This window comes from Vollenhovia emeryi, unplaced genomic scaffold, assembly GCF_000949405.1.
Source record: "Vollenhovia emeryi isolate VEMERY1.0 unplaced genomic scaffold, V.emery_V1.0 DF939219.1, whole genome shotgun sequence".
NCBI lineage: Eukaryota > Metazoa > Arthropoda > Insecta > Hymenoptera > Formicidae > Vollenhovia > Vollenhovia emeryi.
In genome coordinates, this window is record NW_011967147.1 from 566,447 (window position 1) to 581,545 (window position 15,099).

At 37.5% G+C, this 15,099-nt stretch overlaps 1 protein-coding gene across 1 annotated transcript in view; it reads left to right on the forward strand.

The window, feature by feature from the left end:
* The window catches only part of LOC105560848, a 193,972-nt gene extending 180,276 nt beyond the window's left edge, over nt 1-13,696 (forward strand). The window contains exon 15 of the mRNA XM_012010321.1: nt 4,220-13,696. Coding sequence (XP_011865711.1) covers nt 4,220-4,438 — 219 coding nt within the window. The 3' untranslated portion in view covers nt 4,439-13,696. The remainder of the gene's footprint in view (nt 1-4,219) is intronic.
* Nucleotides 13,697-15,099: the final 1,403 nt, after the last annotated feature.

Below are 15,099 nucleotides of genomic sequence, written 5' to 3' on the forward strand. Positions count from 1 at the left end.
AGGGTCCTGCGATTACGACCTCGGCGGCCGACTATATGAAGGCCTACAGAGGATTTCCTTCGGGGACCAAAGGAAAGTCAGGAATGGCCGAGTGTAGGAACGGTGGATAACGCGACGCGTATGGAGCGAGCGCGCTCCTGCGGCGAGCGGCGATAGTAGTAGAGAGACGGGCGACAGATACAGCACGTCTCTCCCAGTCCTTTTGTCATATCCGATATTTTAATAAACTTAATAGAGGACTAACACAATCTCGCAGTTCTGGCCTTCTCGCTCCCAGATCCCTACATAAATACTAATTTCGAAAGTTTTGTCAAAAGTGATTCACTATATTCGTTTACACTAAAAACAAATCTTGCAACTGCAGCAACAATTTTCTAGGTTAACAAAAAAATAACTGAGATATATAAATAAATAACCAATACTGCGAAAAACTTGTATATGTTTTGGACTTAATTTAAATAACAGAAACAGAATTTCCATCTGAACTGTTAGCGAATGTTAGAAGAAAGTCCTTTTGTAGCACTCATTCATTATAACGTTCGATTGCGGTACATAAACAGTTACATTTTTATCTAATGTGAATGATTAACATTCAGTCGTGAAACCTAAACCTGGTACTACTAGAATGTTGCCGGTGTTTTTGCGGGTTACAAATAATTTTTTAATAGATACAAGAATTAACGATAAACTTTTATTGCAACACCTAGAAATCTGCCTGCGTAAGACATTTCTTTTAGTGTACGCACACATTTCTATCGATATTTATTATGTTTCGAAACTATATTTGGTCGTATATCGACACATTCTATCTCGCACAACGTCGATTATCGGAATTATTATACACAGATTACTTAACACAGCATAGCTTTAATAGCTATTTACTGGGAGTTACTCATCTACGATCGTTAATCGTCATCTTAATAATTTTAATTTCTAAGCCGCTTAGGATCATTTACACCACACGACCCTTTGTGGATGAGCACAACGCTATTAATTGTAGCCTTTCTATAATTAGATGTTTATGCAAATAATTTATTGGCTCTCCTTGTATATGTATATATATATTCACTCATGCATTCGCCAATTTCCAAATAATTGTATTAGCGCGTGTCTACCCGTAAAGCGAAATTATTTCGGCGGAACGCAGTGTAACACGGATGTACTTCTAACCCTGGATTAATATGGTAGAAGAGGCACGTACCGCATAATACAAGAGAGCGTAAATTAGAACAACCATCGAGCTGCCGGTGAGTTCGTCGTGTGGCACGGCCCGGTATTAATTAAAGCATAACGTTAAACAACCGGCGTAAACAGCGGAATGTTGTGTTCGGCACGAAATCGCAGCAACTAGCGATTGATTCGATCACTTCGATCACCATTAATTATTTTAATAGGGCAATACAATTGTTATACCGAGAATAAATCTATTGAAAAGAACGTTAATGAATAATAGTGAACAATTGCAAAAGAGATTTAGCAGTTGGAAATTATTAGGCAGATTTAAATACGTGAAAGATATAATTGGATATATCATCATTTCTCACGTTTAATAGATCTTATCCAATATTACGAACATCTAAATGTGGTATCATTTAAGAAATGAGAAGAATATTAAAATATAATTACTATATCATTGCCTCGCAAATAAAACATATCGTTTACCAAATATCTTCAATAATTGAATTAACCAGGAATAATCCAAAATGAGCAAAAGTCTATGAAATAATTTAGCTTGAATTTTAAAAGTTGTTTGGTTCGATTTAACTACATTAAAGTCTCTATGTTGAATTATTTGACGTTTCTACTGTGAAACAAATGTTTTACTGCAGAAACAAACGAGGCTCTCGTGGAAGACCATTACGTACCATACATGTATTATTTCACGGCGAAACCGGATTAAATAAAATATTATCCGGGGAAAAATTAAACGCGTGTCGGCCGATGTTGAAGTACGATGGGAGATAAGCAGCGCAATCCGCGGAGTAAAAAAGTAGTAGTTACATATCCGCAGCGCGCAATACTGTTGCGAATCTGTCGGATAATCCCAATGGAAAAAAAAGTCACGCCACACATTTGCATTCAAAGCCGGATTATTCTGGTAGGGAAACCGAGCACACGGAAACACACATGGCAATTAAAAGCTTCGTCGACTTCTTCACGTAACAAAATTATGATGATATAGCAAAAAGCAGAGTAAGTAACTAGCTACTTTCACGTATCTCGTCCACTCTATTTAATGCACGAATTATACAAAGCCGAACTTTTAAACAATAAACTCGTCCGTTAAGTTTTATAATTGAAAATTCACAGCTAAGTATTATTTTTAAATGTAAATTTAATTATTCTATTGGAGAAAAATATACTCTTTACATTTATATAATATCTAATAAAAATAAAGAAAATATAAAAGTATATTTAATAAATCCATAAAGAAATGTATAATTTACATTTTCTATCCTATTTTAAATGATGATATTTAATCCAACGAACAGCTGTGCAGAAAGTAGTCAGATTTGCACGGAGATTTCCAATATTTTTGCGATTTTTTAAATTGTTGATCCGAGATATAAATTTAATTTTTCTTAATTCTGTACGATGTACCTGCTGTTTTAAGTGTTTGAATACAGCTACTTCTTACACTTTACTGCAAAATGGACGTAACCCACGGATAAAAGAAGACGCGAAACACGTTGAGTGTGCCTGGTTGGGTTTTTAGGCTAATTGAATGGAACTGCGCGGAGCAGTAATGATCCAAGCATGGCCGGACAAAAGCCCAGGGTGATAATTCATTTTACGTATTGGCTGGTGCTAATTGTAGACCCGAGTTTCTCACACGTTGCGAGTTAATTATCGACTGCGCGAGTATATCACAATATTGTTTCACAGTCAGAGAGAGATCTTTCCTGTCCTCACGTATCAAATATTACATAAAGTACGTATCTCGAAGAAAAGGGAAATAATAACTAGGAGAATATCAAAAAGATAGCATCTAATATACATTAATATCAGAGCGTTATAATTCTAAAAAAAATCTCAGCGGACTCTTCTCAAATTTAAATAGAGAGAGAGAGAGAGAGCAAAAGTTTTATAGAGTTTACGTTATAAAATTACTGTTAAGATCATAAATCCCGTTGATACGCGACGTATGTTAAATTTAATTTTACAACGACTTTTAACGCATTGCTTGAAGACACATCTCAAGTTGGACGATTCGCGTCTTTTTTCTGAGCACCAAAGATATCATGGTCGAACTCGTCGAAAGTTTCATTCCACGCTGGTAGCTACACCGGCTCGTCACGGGGAAGTTATTCGCGCAAGATTCCAGCTTCCACGCGGAATTTAATCTCATTGAAAACCTCGCTCGGCACGAAACGAGCGAATGAAACGCCGGGCGTTGAGAAATCTGGTCGGGCCACGTGGCGCACCAGAAAGATATCACCAAAAATCGCTCTCAACCCCGCGGACTCCTACGCCGGAAATTAAAGATTCAACGAGCCGAGGGTAATTTTGGGGACGGGAACAAGGACTGCGCGCAGCGGGTGGGTAGCGGGAGAGGGTTGAAAATGGAAATCGATGCCGGATTCTGTCTGGAAAGAGGTACAGGATAAAGGGGGAGGGGCTACATTCGACGTCGTTAAGTCGTATTCGGGGGAAAACTCGAATTCTGGCGGAACAACTATTGATAGTGGAACGGAAAACGCGCGTGCTTTCGCGGAGATTATACTTTCGCCAAGGATTTATTCTGGTCGTTACAAACGATCCTGAATTTACCAAGACTATCGTCGCTCCACGAACACCTCGGTCAAAACGTACGCGCTTCTCAAGCGAAACTTTTATTGGTTTTAATCTATTTATTTCGCCACGATGTAAATTTATTATACAATTACGCACACACTTAGCAGTTGGTTATAAACAAAAGTATTGGGAAAGATAGGTACATAATTTTTTCTGTTTGTAATATTTATTTAAATAAAAATTCCAAGTAATAAATATAAATACGAATAACAATAAATATATCCGTAAGTTGGGACGACAATCAATTCAAAAACATGTTGGAATGTTAGAAATCGAGTATTTCTTACGATTGTCTCATAATGAATACAAAAGTTGCCATCATTTAATAATTTCTCAAATGTCACGTCAGACTTTAGTGAAATGAAATGAACGTTTCAGACGAAAATTCGAAGTAAACGCGCTAATCGAAGTGCTCGATTTGCAGGAGGAGTGCGCGTCGATGATGCAAGATCTCAGCGACAAGATCAACAATAAACACCACGAGGTGCACATGCATCCGCTGCTCTCGATCTTCAAGATGGCCGAGGTTGAAGTGAAGATGCCGTACAGCAACGAGGCGGCGATTTCCAGATTGTCGCCGGCGCTCCTCGTCGTTCTGTTCGCAATCGGTCTCTTCGGGTCGACATGTCTCTTCGGTTCGTGACAGGGACATGAAGACACGACGAGGAGTCCATATCGAGTGTCCCCCTCGCGGGGGATCGCCACGTGTCGCGTGGTAGCAACGGTTCCGACTGCGGGATCCACCCGGGCGAGAGAGGACTCGTGGCCTTGAAGGGCGCAGATCAACGAAGGGAAGAAATCCCCGCCTTCCCCTCGATCGCCTGTGCGGATCGACAGATCGCAGGGCTCGATCGGCGGTTCCGCACAGCGATCCCCACACGCTCCCGCCGATCGCGGATCGCTCACCGCGCCGTTGAAGCTATTACTAAATTATATATTGATATTTAATGGTATTTTTGTTACACACTGCACCTCGACAGAGCGCCCTCGAGCCTTGTCCTTAACTCTTCGACCGTCACGGCTCATACGGATTTCGGACTTAACCTTGGAACATGCGATGATTACTACAATTAACATGAATGCGGTAGGCAAAAATTATTTTTCTTCCGAGATAAAATCCTAAGCGGGGAAAAATATGCTCTTATTGAGAATAAATGAAATGTACATAGGTATATATTTTTTATTTCGATCGTTCATTTTTACGATAAATATAAAAGTTATTAAGGCACCGATGAAGAATATAGCACATCTTTAAACTGCACTGAGATTACCGATTTCGGGGGATTACCTAGTTTTATTTTCAGAACACTTATTATAGAGAAAATGGCGAATTCAAGCGTAACTTAATGAAATATTCATTGCACGTTTCAACATTTTGAAAGCATTTACTATAGATGCTAATGTATGTGAACATGACATCTGAAAATAGTGTGCCTAACAGAAGATACTGCAGTTGCACTGTAATAATACCTTCCATAGAAAAACAGTGCTATTGCACTACTCGGTACTCGAAGGGTTAGTGACGGATGATCGATGATGCCCTGGACGATCGACGCCGCTTTGAGGTCGAGCTTGATACGGAAATGAGATTGACACGGAATACATTTGTCAAATGCGCGAAATCAAGTAGAAATCGTCGATTTGTGTTTTCATTTTACGCGCTCGACAATTCCGCCGTCAAAAGTGTCTTGCGACGAGATGGCCGCGCGATCGACATGCAACCGACGTAACTTGGACACGAGTTGCATCGCAAGTTGACCATTAACAATCGTACGCGGTACTAACGATGTTTGATTACATTAATGATTTACGGGCGAGTGATTGGCGGAGAATAATTAATGATATATGGAAACAGAGAAATATTGAAAAACAAGTAATCGAGATTTTTACGTTCTATCGAGATTAATCAATATATATATATATATAAATTATATATATTCTATATATAATGTATATATAAAATTAATGTTCTGAATGCCCAATCTCGTGTTGGCAGATAAGATTACAATCATTACTTAGAAAAGCGGATAATTAACACAAAGTCCGTGACTAGATAGGAACGTTTTCTGTTGCAAATTGTTGAATAAAAATATAACATATATACACACTCGAAGTGTTTTATTTTTAAACGTTGAAACTCTTCGCACAATTATAATATTGTTGATATTATATTACAATGTTAGTCCGAAATGGAAACCAAACAATTTGCATTAATTCGCGCTTTCGACGCGACAGCGGCAATCTTGGCAAAATTAATCCAACAAACAAACAAAAAAGGTCAAGGAAGGACGTTAAAAGTCTCGCACTTTTTCGAAGTTGGCCTCAAGAGGCATCCCGAAATGTGAAGCTGAAACAGAACATAGAATCGAATCGTCAAAGATCGAGAGAGAAGGAGCGGAAAGCGGTGTGCGCGATTCGCGATCGTTCGGTACGAGAGTACGACGTGTGTGTAATAAATCGACCGTAATGCGAGAGGCAGTCTGTATAAATGGCTAAGCACTAATCTACTGTATAATTAACGGCCAAGCAGCGCAAACCTCCTCCCGTACTGGACCATTAGGTGTTTGTTAAAGTTGAAAATCTAAACCTAAAGCACGCGCGTCTATGCGACGCGTCACGAGAGGCTCGAGTGTGTAGATAAATGTAGATTGTTGATAGCGACGTAAGCATGGGGGAAAAAAAGTGTGTAATAGAGGTAGCCCGGGGAAATGCGAGTCGAGCGAGAAAATCGATCGTGGCCCGCTCGTTTTCAAGTTTCAAAGTCGTACCGATGTATACGAAGTATCCCGAGTCGATCTCGACAGACGGTCCTCGAATTCTTTTCTTCCTCCCCTCTTTTCATTTCCCTCATTTTCAACCTGTACATATATTCAAGCTGTAAATACCCAATCACCGTAGAAATGTACGGGGTGCCTTAGAAAATCTAAGTCCTGGAGAGGCAAGACGTCCAATCAAATCTTCGCTAAATGGCCTCGGAACTAGATAATATCGCGTACATAGATTTAGAGAAATCGACACAAGTCCGACAATCGAATTTTCAGCTCATTACGCAATGAAACTGGTAGCGTTAATCGAACCTTTTATAAACGTGACCTTCTTTTTTTGCTTATAACAAGAGGAGGGAACGACGTGTCTCTTCGTTAGACACGAGGTGCGCTCGATGTAAGTGTACCTTTCTTCTCTTCGATCGTTCCTATTATCCGTCATACGTTCGTGTCATCGATTATTTTATTAGCCGACGGCGCCGATAAGGGCGGCGCATATCAATGCGAAACGGCGCGGCACCTCGCATCGCGTCTCCGTAATTACGGCGCGCAATGTCAATAGTTCGTGACTGTGGGAGGCACCCTGTATAAACGGTCGATTTGTCAGCCCGGAAGACGAGAAGGGGGATACGAAGCGGAAAACTTGTAAACGGCGGCCGAACGCTTGACATTTACAAATTACTCAGAAATTCACGAGCTAGAATTATTCAGCAGCCGGAGAAGTCCTCCCGCTGGCTCGATCATAATCTCGATACCGGCGATTAATAACCCTCGGGATTCCCGATAATTATCCCTCGCTGCGACAGACTCGCGTCACTACCCCACCCATCTTTTCCAAACGATACCGAAGCGTGGCGAGTTCAGCGTTTCAAGAATCGGAGGCGATATTATTTTGTTAGCATCGAATCTCGATAAAGCCCCGTCATTAATTTATTTCGAACGAAAATGCTTTAATTACGTTTTATCTAATGAAATTCCTAAATGTGTCGAGATTCAATTACCACGGATCGCAAACGTAGAGTAGCTAAATGTAAATTTAATGATGAAATGTCAATGGCAATTTTTTCTTCCTTTCTTCTTAATTATTTTTCAATACAAGGTTATCTATGGCTTAAATATTTACGCTATTCTTCACTCATAAGGAAACGATCAACTCGTTGCAAAAAATGCAACAAAAGTAAGCGTATCGTGTTATCAATAAAATTTTCAATCCCTTTTTCAATTATATGCAAAATGTAAAACTCAAAATATTTATACTTTTTGTCCGATTTTACATTCTCTATAATTCGTTTATTAAATATATATAACCGCCTCTTTGGTTCCATTATTTAAAATAAAGTAATAATCGATAAACGACGAGACTAATTCCCGAAATGTATTGATACAGAGATAAAGAGTCGTTGATGGAAAGGCGAATATAACGATTCCACTTCCGTCGTCCTTGTGATTCCTGCTAGCCGAATAAAGTGACGAGAATCTGTTGGACGGGATCTTGAGGATTATAATTGCGCTAAAGCTTCAGGCGAATCCGGGAGCCGCCGGAGTTAACTAACGAAAGCTCGCTAGACAATGTAGCGGCAGGAACAATACGGCAAATAAATAGAGCCCTTCTATGCATACGATATACTCTATAAATATACGTTACGTAAGTGCATATACATATATATATATATAAATAAATAAATATAAATATAGGTAATGCGAGATAAAGACGGACAGCCAGCGCGTTCTGGCTGCGATATTGTTTGTACATGGACGACAAGTGCGAATTAGACGACAAGTTGTAATACAACAATTCAATTAGGTGGCATTCGTCGATCTAGGCGCGAGTGTAACTACCGCCTTGTGTGCGTGTGAGTCCTGCGTGCGAAACACGAGAGTGCGTTTGTGCGTGCCAATCGTTCCCCGCGCTCTTCCCTCATTTATTGTATATTACATTAAATAATAATAATATAAATTGCGCTATTACCACAGATTATAAAGCGATTACAAACGCGCGAATGCAGGCCGTGAAAACCATTTCGTTCTTTCGCATTCGGTTTTCACGGTAATTACTCCGTGTTATAATTTAATTCGCATTATTATGTGTATCGTAATTTCATTATTCCCGATCTCGTTGCACAGCAAAAATTATGATCAAGCACAATCATTCCCTTAAATAAATTTTGCTTTATTTTAACCTGTGCCTAGCCATGTATATTCATCTTGTTAACAAATTTTTGCCAATTTAAAGATCTAACAAGTAAACAGAAGTGTGGTACAAGAAAAAATAAGAATTAAATCAGATTTATGCGCCGTCTGGCGCAACGCTGACAAATTTCTCTTCTCTTGGCGCGTTTATTAATTTTAATTAATAAGTTCTATTTAATAAAGTAGAAAAAAAAGTCTTATTAAATGATGACAATTTAGTTAAATTAAAATTATTGAATAACCTGAAGCGAGAAAAAGCGCGAGGCGGATTGTGCGTGCGCGACGTGGAAAAGCAATAATGTATAAAATTTATGAATCGCGGACACGTCGTTGAAAGGGACGGAAGATGTTAATGTCACATTATACATACGCGCACGTAGACAGGATATAATATATGTTGATTAGTTAGAAAGCGGCGAGATTAATCGTTTCAGTGGCGGCGAGATCGGCTCTTCGGGGACGATCGATTGAAAAGCGATGCAACTCTCTCGATGAACTCGATCGATCTCGAAGACATGGACCAAACGCGAAAATCTCGCAAGAAGCGTGGATCAAGGTTGAAGGGGTCTTCTTTCGGTTTATGCGAAAATGCGACGAGTTATTCATATCGAACAAATGCACGGGGTGTCTTGTACTTGGGCCATTGATTATTACATATACATTATGGATATACCTAATTAAGATGCATGCGCGATTATAATGCACGCATAAAGAATTTAACGGGGGTACAATTCAATTAGTTTAATATGACATTTGATAGAAATGCAAATTGCATATTTTATTGCTCTGAATTATGATTTCGTTAATTTAATGCCCATATTAATTCGTTGTATTTTAATTGTGTATTTTCGCCAATTATATTCTATGGAAATGTCGCGCGTGAATTAATTCCGCACATTTAATCGTGTCTATATTTTAATTAATAATTAATTAAATCGTGCCTGCAAAATCGCGCCGGCATTTTCACCTGGACGCTTGCCGCTAGCCATCCTTCGAGAACCCTACTATTCAGCCTTGATCGACCTCGGGGTATCCCGAAAATGGTGTAACTCGCGGACTCGGCGGAGTTTGCTCCAAGTTTGCGCTCGCTGCATCAGAATGTAAATAACTGCGCGGAAATAATGCCCGTGGACGATCCTAGATCGTCAGTTATAGACGCACGAATCAGCCGATAAGAACCATTACGCTCAATTACTACTCACTGGCAAGGTACTTTTGACGCACTGGTCGCTAAGAGGGCGAGTAGCTTTAATACTGCTGCATTCAACGGATGCAACTTTCCTCCACGAAGCACGGGTAGTTGAGTGGAACGATATCGATACCTCGGTCACATATTTGAAGACAAATTCTATTTTACTACGAGATACTTTTCTATACAAAATTAGTATTGCATATTTGATTGTACCGTGTCCAATCTCTTATTGGCAAATTTCCTTTTTTCATATTACGTACAAGATGTACTTTCTCTCTGTCTAGTTATCGAGTGCCTCTGCCTTTCTCTTTCTTTCTTTGCAATTTTAATTCCCTCTTCGTATTCCACGGATCATGCTGTATTTGCGATCTTTTCCAGACGTCTTGCTACGAATAATATCTTGCAGCTCCTTGTTTTACTCAACAAACATTTGGATTGTACGAAACATACGCGCGTAATCATCATTAATGTACGCTAAGCGCTGCGCGTGTATCTATTCATGACCATCTCATACGGTCCAGCTGAATCAGATAATCAAATATCCGACGCCAAAGTCGGGACTGCACGCGGCCTAATTACTCTCCGTAACGTATTGCGCATTAGATACACGTGCACGTCGAGAAATCGCGATTTCGACGGTCAACGATAATGAGATAGCGACCTTGCTGGAGAGCCATTCCGCAGATCTCACAAATATAGCAAAACGCATCGGCTGTCCTGCTCTGTCGTGTTATGATTTCATCCTGAAATAACTTACAATTAATTTAAAAAATGACGAGTGTAACATCGAAGATTTCAATTGGCATAATTGCGGAGTGGACATTTTTTTATCGACAAGATAATTCTTCTCCGACTAATTTCAAATGACCCTCTAATCTCTTACATCGTAACACTTTACCACATTATTCTTACTAATTTCCGTGCTTCGTGCGAACGTGAGAGTGACTGCTAAACTGTAAAAAAAAAATATGACGCGAGGGCAATGCAATAATTACGCATGCATGCGAGATCGCGCGCACGGTGTGTGTTTGCGAGTGTGCGAGAGTGTGTGTGTGTGTGCGTGAGAATGTGTGTGCGTGAGTGTATGCAACGGATGTGTCGGAGAGTACGGCGTTACTGTAAAGAGCTTGCTTTGTGACTGCGATGTTACTTTGTGGCGATGTGACTGATGCAACGATCTCACTTGAGAGAGTTGGTAAACTTCCTCATGTTCCTCAAACTTAGCCGCCTCTTGCTTCCGCATAAAGTTTATATTGCATTTTGCTTGATTACTAAGCTCACAAGACGATGTGACACGTTTAGTTTTACAAGCATTATGACCTGGTCGTTGTCTATAATTTCATTTTGTTCAATTTAATAAATTGATTGATAAACTCATCGCTGACGGAATATAAGGAAGCAACGGTCAAATATAAATGTCAAACTTCAAACTTAAAATTTTTTTTTCAAATTCAGAGGAGCCTTCGACTCTCTAAAAATTATGTTGCTAGTTATGAAATCGACGTTGTTCTGCACTACATTGAAAAGTTTTATTATAAATTGTTTCACAAGCATTTCGATTGTATCCTGACTAATCTCTAATTTACGCCAGAGAGAACGAACGATTATTCTCTCAAGCGAACTCCTTAACAAAGTAATATCGTGATTGTAAAGTAACTTCTGCTTACGGTATTAATTCTTCCAGACAAGCTGCGGACGTGGGTCTTCGTACGACTCGTATGAATTCTAACTTCCTCATGTATCACATTGTACATGGACTGTTGCGAACTGCACGATTGCCGAGCACGATTGTCGTGAGAATTTGCATTCCTTTGCAGGATGCTCCGCAATTTCTCGTCTGTCGTCAGTCTGATGAATTATCTTCAAAAATATATACAGAGAGAGTGATTTCAACAATCGATTCGTGCGTAAATACAGCCAAAAACGTTCGAATCATGCAAATTGACTTCGAAAACAAATACGATCGTTTATGAAACTGCATTCGAGTGTATCCGTATTTCTTTAAGAGCACCGTGCATTGGCCGCTAGATCAATAAGATACGTCCTTAATTAAACAAAACTCTCTCTTTATTCACTTAAAGAAAGAGCAAAGCTGAGTTTGTGGAAATTGTCAAAATGCTACAAAGTGGTTTTAAAAGTTTACAATTCCAGCCACGAGATTTCCGGAACTCAATGATTATAATAATTGATGACTGGTTTGTTAAGATAACTGAAGAAGCGTCAGTCACATCTTAATAAATTGAGTTCTATAATAAAGATAAAAGAGGAACGTTTGAATAGTAATTTTACAAAGGTAATTCTTTTAATATCTAAAAATACAATGTTCACCATTTATTGTTGCAATGCTCTAAAAATGGCGTTGCCTATTGAAGATACTTTCATAGAGTGACTTTGTTATTCGATGTAGCGCTATCAAAGAAATGTCGCGTTAAAACGGGAAAGAAGAAAAACTATGACCGCAATACGTATCAAATAATTTACAATAAGTATTATTACATATATTATATTATACTACAAATATTACTAAATTACAGAATTCTCACTGTGCGCGTCTTTAAGCCGTATGCATCGATATCAATTACGAACTACACGTATCATTACGCATTTAAGTAATACAAAAATATTTAATTGAAGTATACATATATAATATTATCAAATACATATCTCTCGTTCTTAAAATCTGTAGTAAATAAAACTGAAAAATAATGACAAGAAGTTAACTTCTTCGCATATTTTAATAAAGTTTAAAGAATCATATTACCACACTTCTTGGAAGACATTTTAGTATTATAAAAATCTTAATATTTACAACCGTGTATTAGTATTGCAAAATGAAAAAATGTTACTTAACTTTGTACAATGATCTTGTTTATATTGGATGCATAAAGGCTTAAAGTTCTGCAGCGTTACGATGCAAACGAATAGAACAATCTGTAACCGTCAATTACAATGTCATATCCAACGATCCGTCATCCTCTTCCAGCCTCGTGCTTCGAGATTCACGTCGCAATAATACAATTAATATTAATTAGAACCTTATTAAGACGTTAAAATGTATTAGTTTAGTTATTAAGCAATTGCGAAGTACGAAGACCCGCGGAGTTGTTTATGCCAGCCATAGTTTCGAACATTTTACCACAAGTGAAACAGGAAGACGAGTGAATCGCCGAAATTACAATGGCTGCTTGTTTACTTATTAGTTATTGTAATTGATTCATTCCTTGCGTCCTTTCTAAGTTACTTCAGATTACACAGTAAAATTTACTAGCAAAATAAATTGAATTATCAAACTTGATTAATTTAAACATATAAAATAAATGTATATTGCGTTTTTTTATACACTTTATACAATATTAAACGTCGGACAAGATAAGATTAGACATATCGACCATACTGTAATTCAGTATTCATATGATTCTTTATTATAATTTAATCTTTTGTCATAAAAGATGTTTATAACAATTAGAAGACGCAAGGAATTAAATGTTAAGTTTCACTGCTCGAAGCCGAGGATAAAGATGGTGGTTCCAATTGAACATATCAAGGCCTCGTAGGAAAGGCCAGCCAATATCCGGATTTCTACCCTGGTTTCGCGTAGGTTCAGTTTCTTTTTTACGCTTTTTCTCGCGACAGGAAATATACGAGAGCTCGCGAAGCGGGTCGATCGCGCGGTGATGCGCAGCTTCCAAGAATTATCTTGGGGAAATCATGTATGATCTGATATAAATACGCAGGAAAATCCTGTCCACTGAAACTGTCGTTTATTTATTCGGCACGCGGCCAAACATCCCCCTTTATTGTGCATTATTATAATGTTTAACTATAAATAATTAATATAATACTGAGAAACAATAGACAGTAAATGCTAACAAAAGTCAAACAGCTAATGCAAAATTTTGCGCGATATGCACAGTTTTATAATTTCTAAAAGTGAAATGTTAATTAATTCAATTCCATTTATTCATTAAATTTTGTTCGGTATGAATATAATTAATTGCAGATATTATTAAATATGAATAATAAAATATATTATTATAGATGTTGTAGATATCTATTATTAAATATAAATGTTAAAATATGTTAAAATTTAATTATTTCACAAAATTTCTCACCGATGTAAGAAGAAGCAAATTGTTTCTTTTACAATTGCTAGAAACTTGCTAATCATTCAAATAACGAGGCCATTATTAATTGACTTCAGAGCCTGTACAGAAGTGTCCTCTTGTATTTCATTTGTGAGCTATCAACAAAATTTTAACTTACCAGTGAAGCTTTATTTCTTTATTTGTGAAGACATAAGCAGCTGTTTCGTTCAATCTTGTATAGAGAAATCGATTATTAACCAATTCAAACTAATCTCATTTGATTCAATTTCTCTTTCTCCTCTTTATAAATCTGCCGTTGCCGACCGTATATCCGAGGAACATTTAGTTAGCAGCTTCTAGTAAAAGGGAAAGGCTTCTGTATCGACTGCAAATATGTTCGGAAAAACACATAATTCCGAAATATTTAACGATTTTACATTATTTCTATCAAAATGAAGGTTAATTGTTGTACAATCAATGCTAAATACAAAAAAGCAAGTCTAACGATTTCTCGAGTTAGTTGGGTAGTTACAGAGAGAAACCTCTGGTAGTTACAATGTATGCTATGTATGCTATTCGCAATCAGATGGCGATAGCGGATCTCATTTTAGCACGTTGCTTCGTCGATATTATTTTGACGACAATCACTTTGTCGATAAGTTTGATATAAAAGACGTATTTTTATAAATAATGTTTATTTTATTTAAAAATGTATCAGATAAATGGAAATTTTTATTAAAATCACAAGTGTTTCTTTTTATTAAACATTAATTGAAGCTATTCGATTGGAAAAATATGAATTGGTTGAATAAAACTTTAGATTCAAAATATCGATTATATCGTTAAATACGCGTTTGTATAAAGTAAATACCTGTATAAACAATTTTATTTTTTTACAAAAGTCTTTGAATAAAATGCATACTTTTTGTAAAAGTATAGTGAAAAATGAAGAAATCGATAAAAATGAAAAAGGAATTGCCAAGGATTAAGAACATATACATACGTGTATATTGTTAATAAAAATTGTGTAGTTAACAAGTTAGTTAAAAACAACTTCATTTTTTAGCTTTTT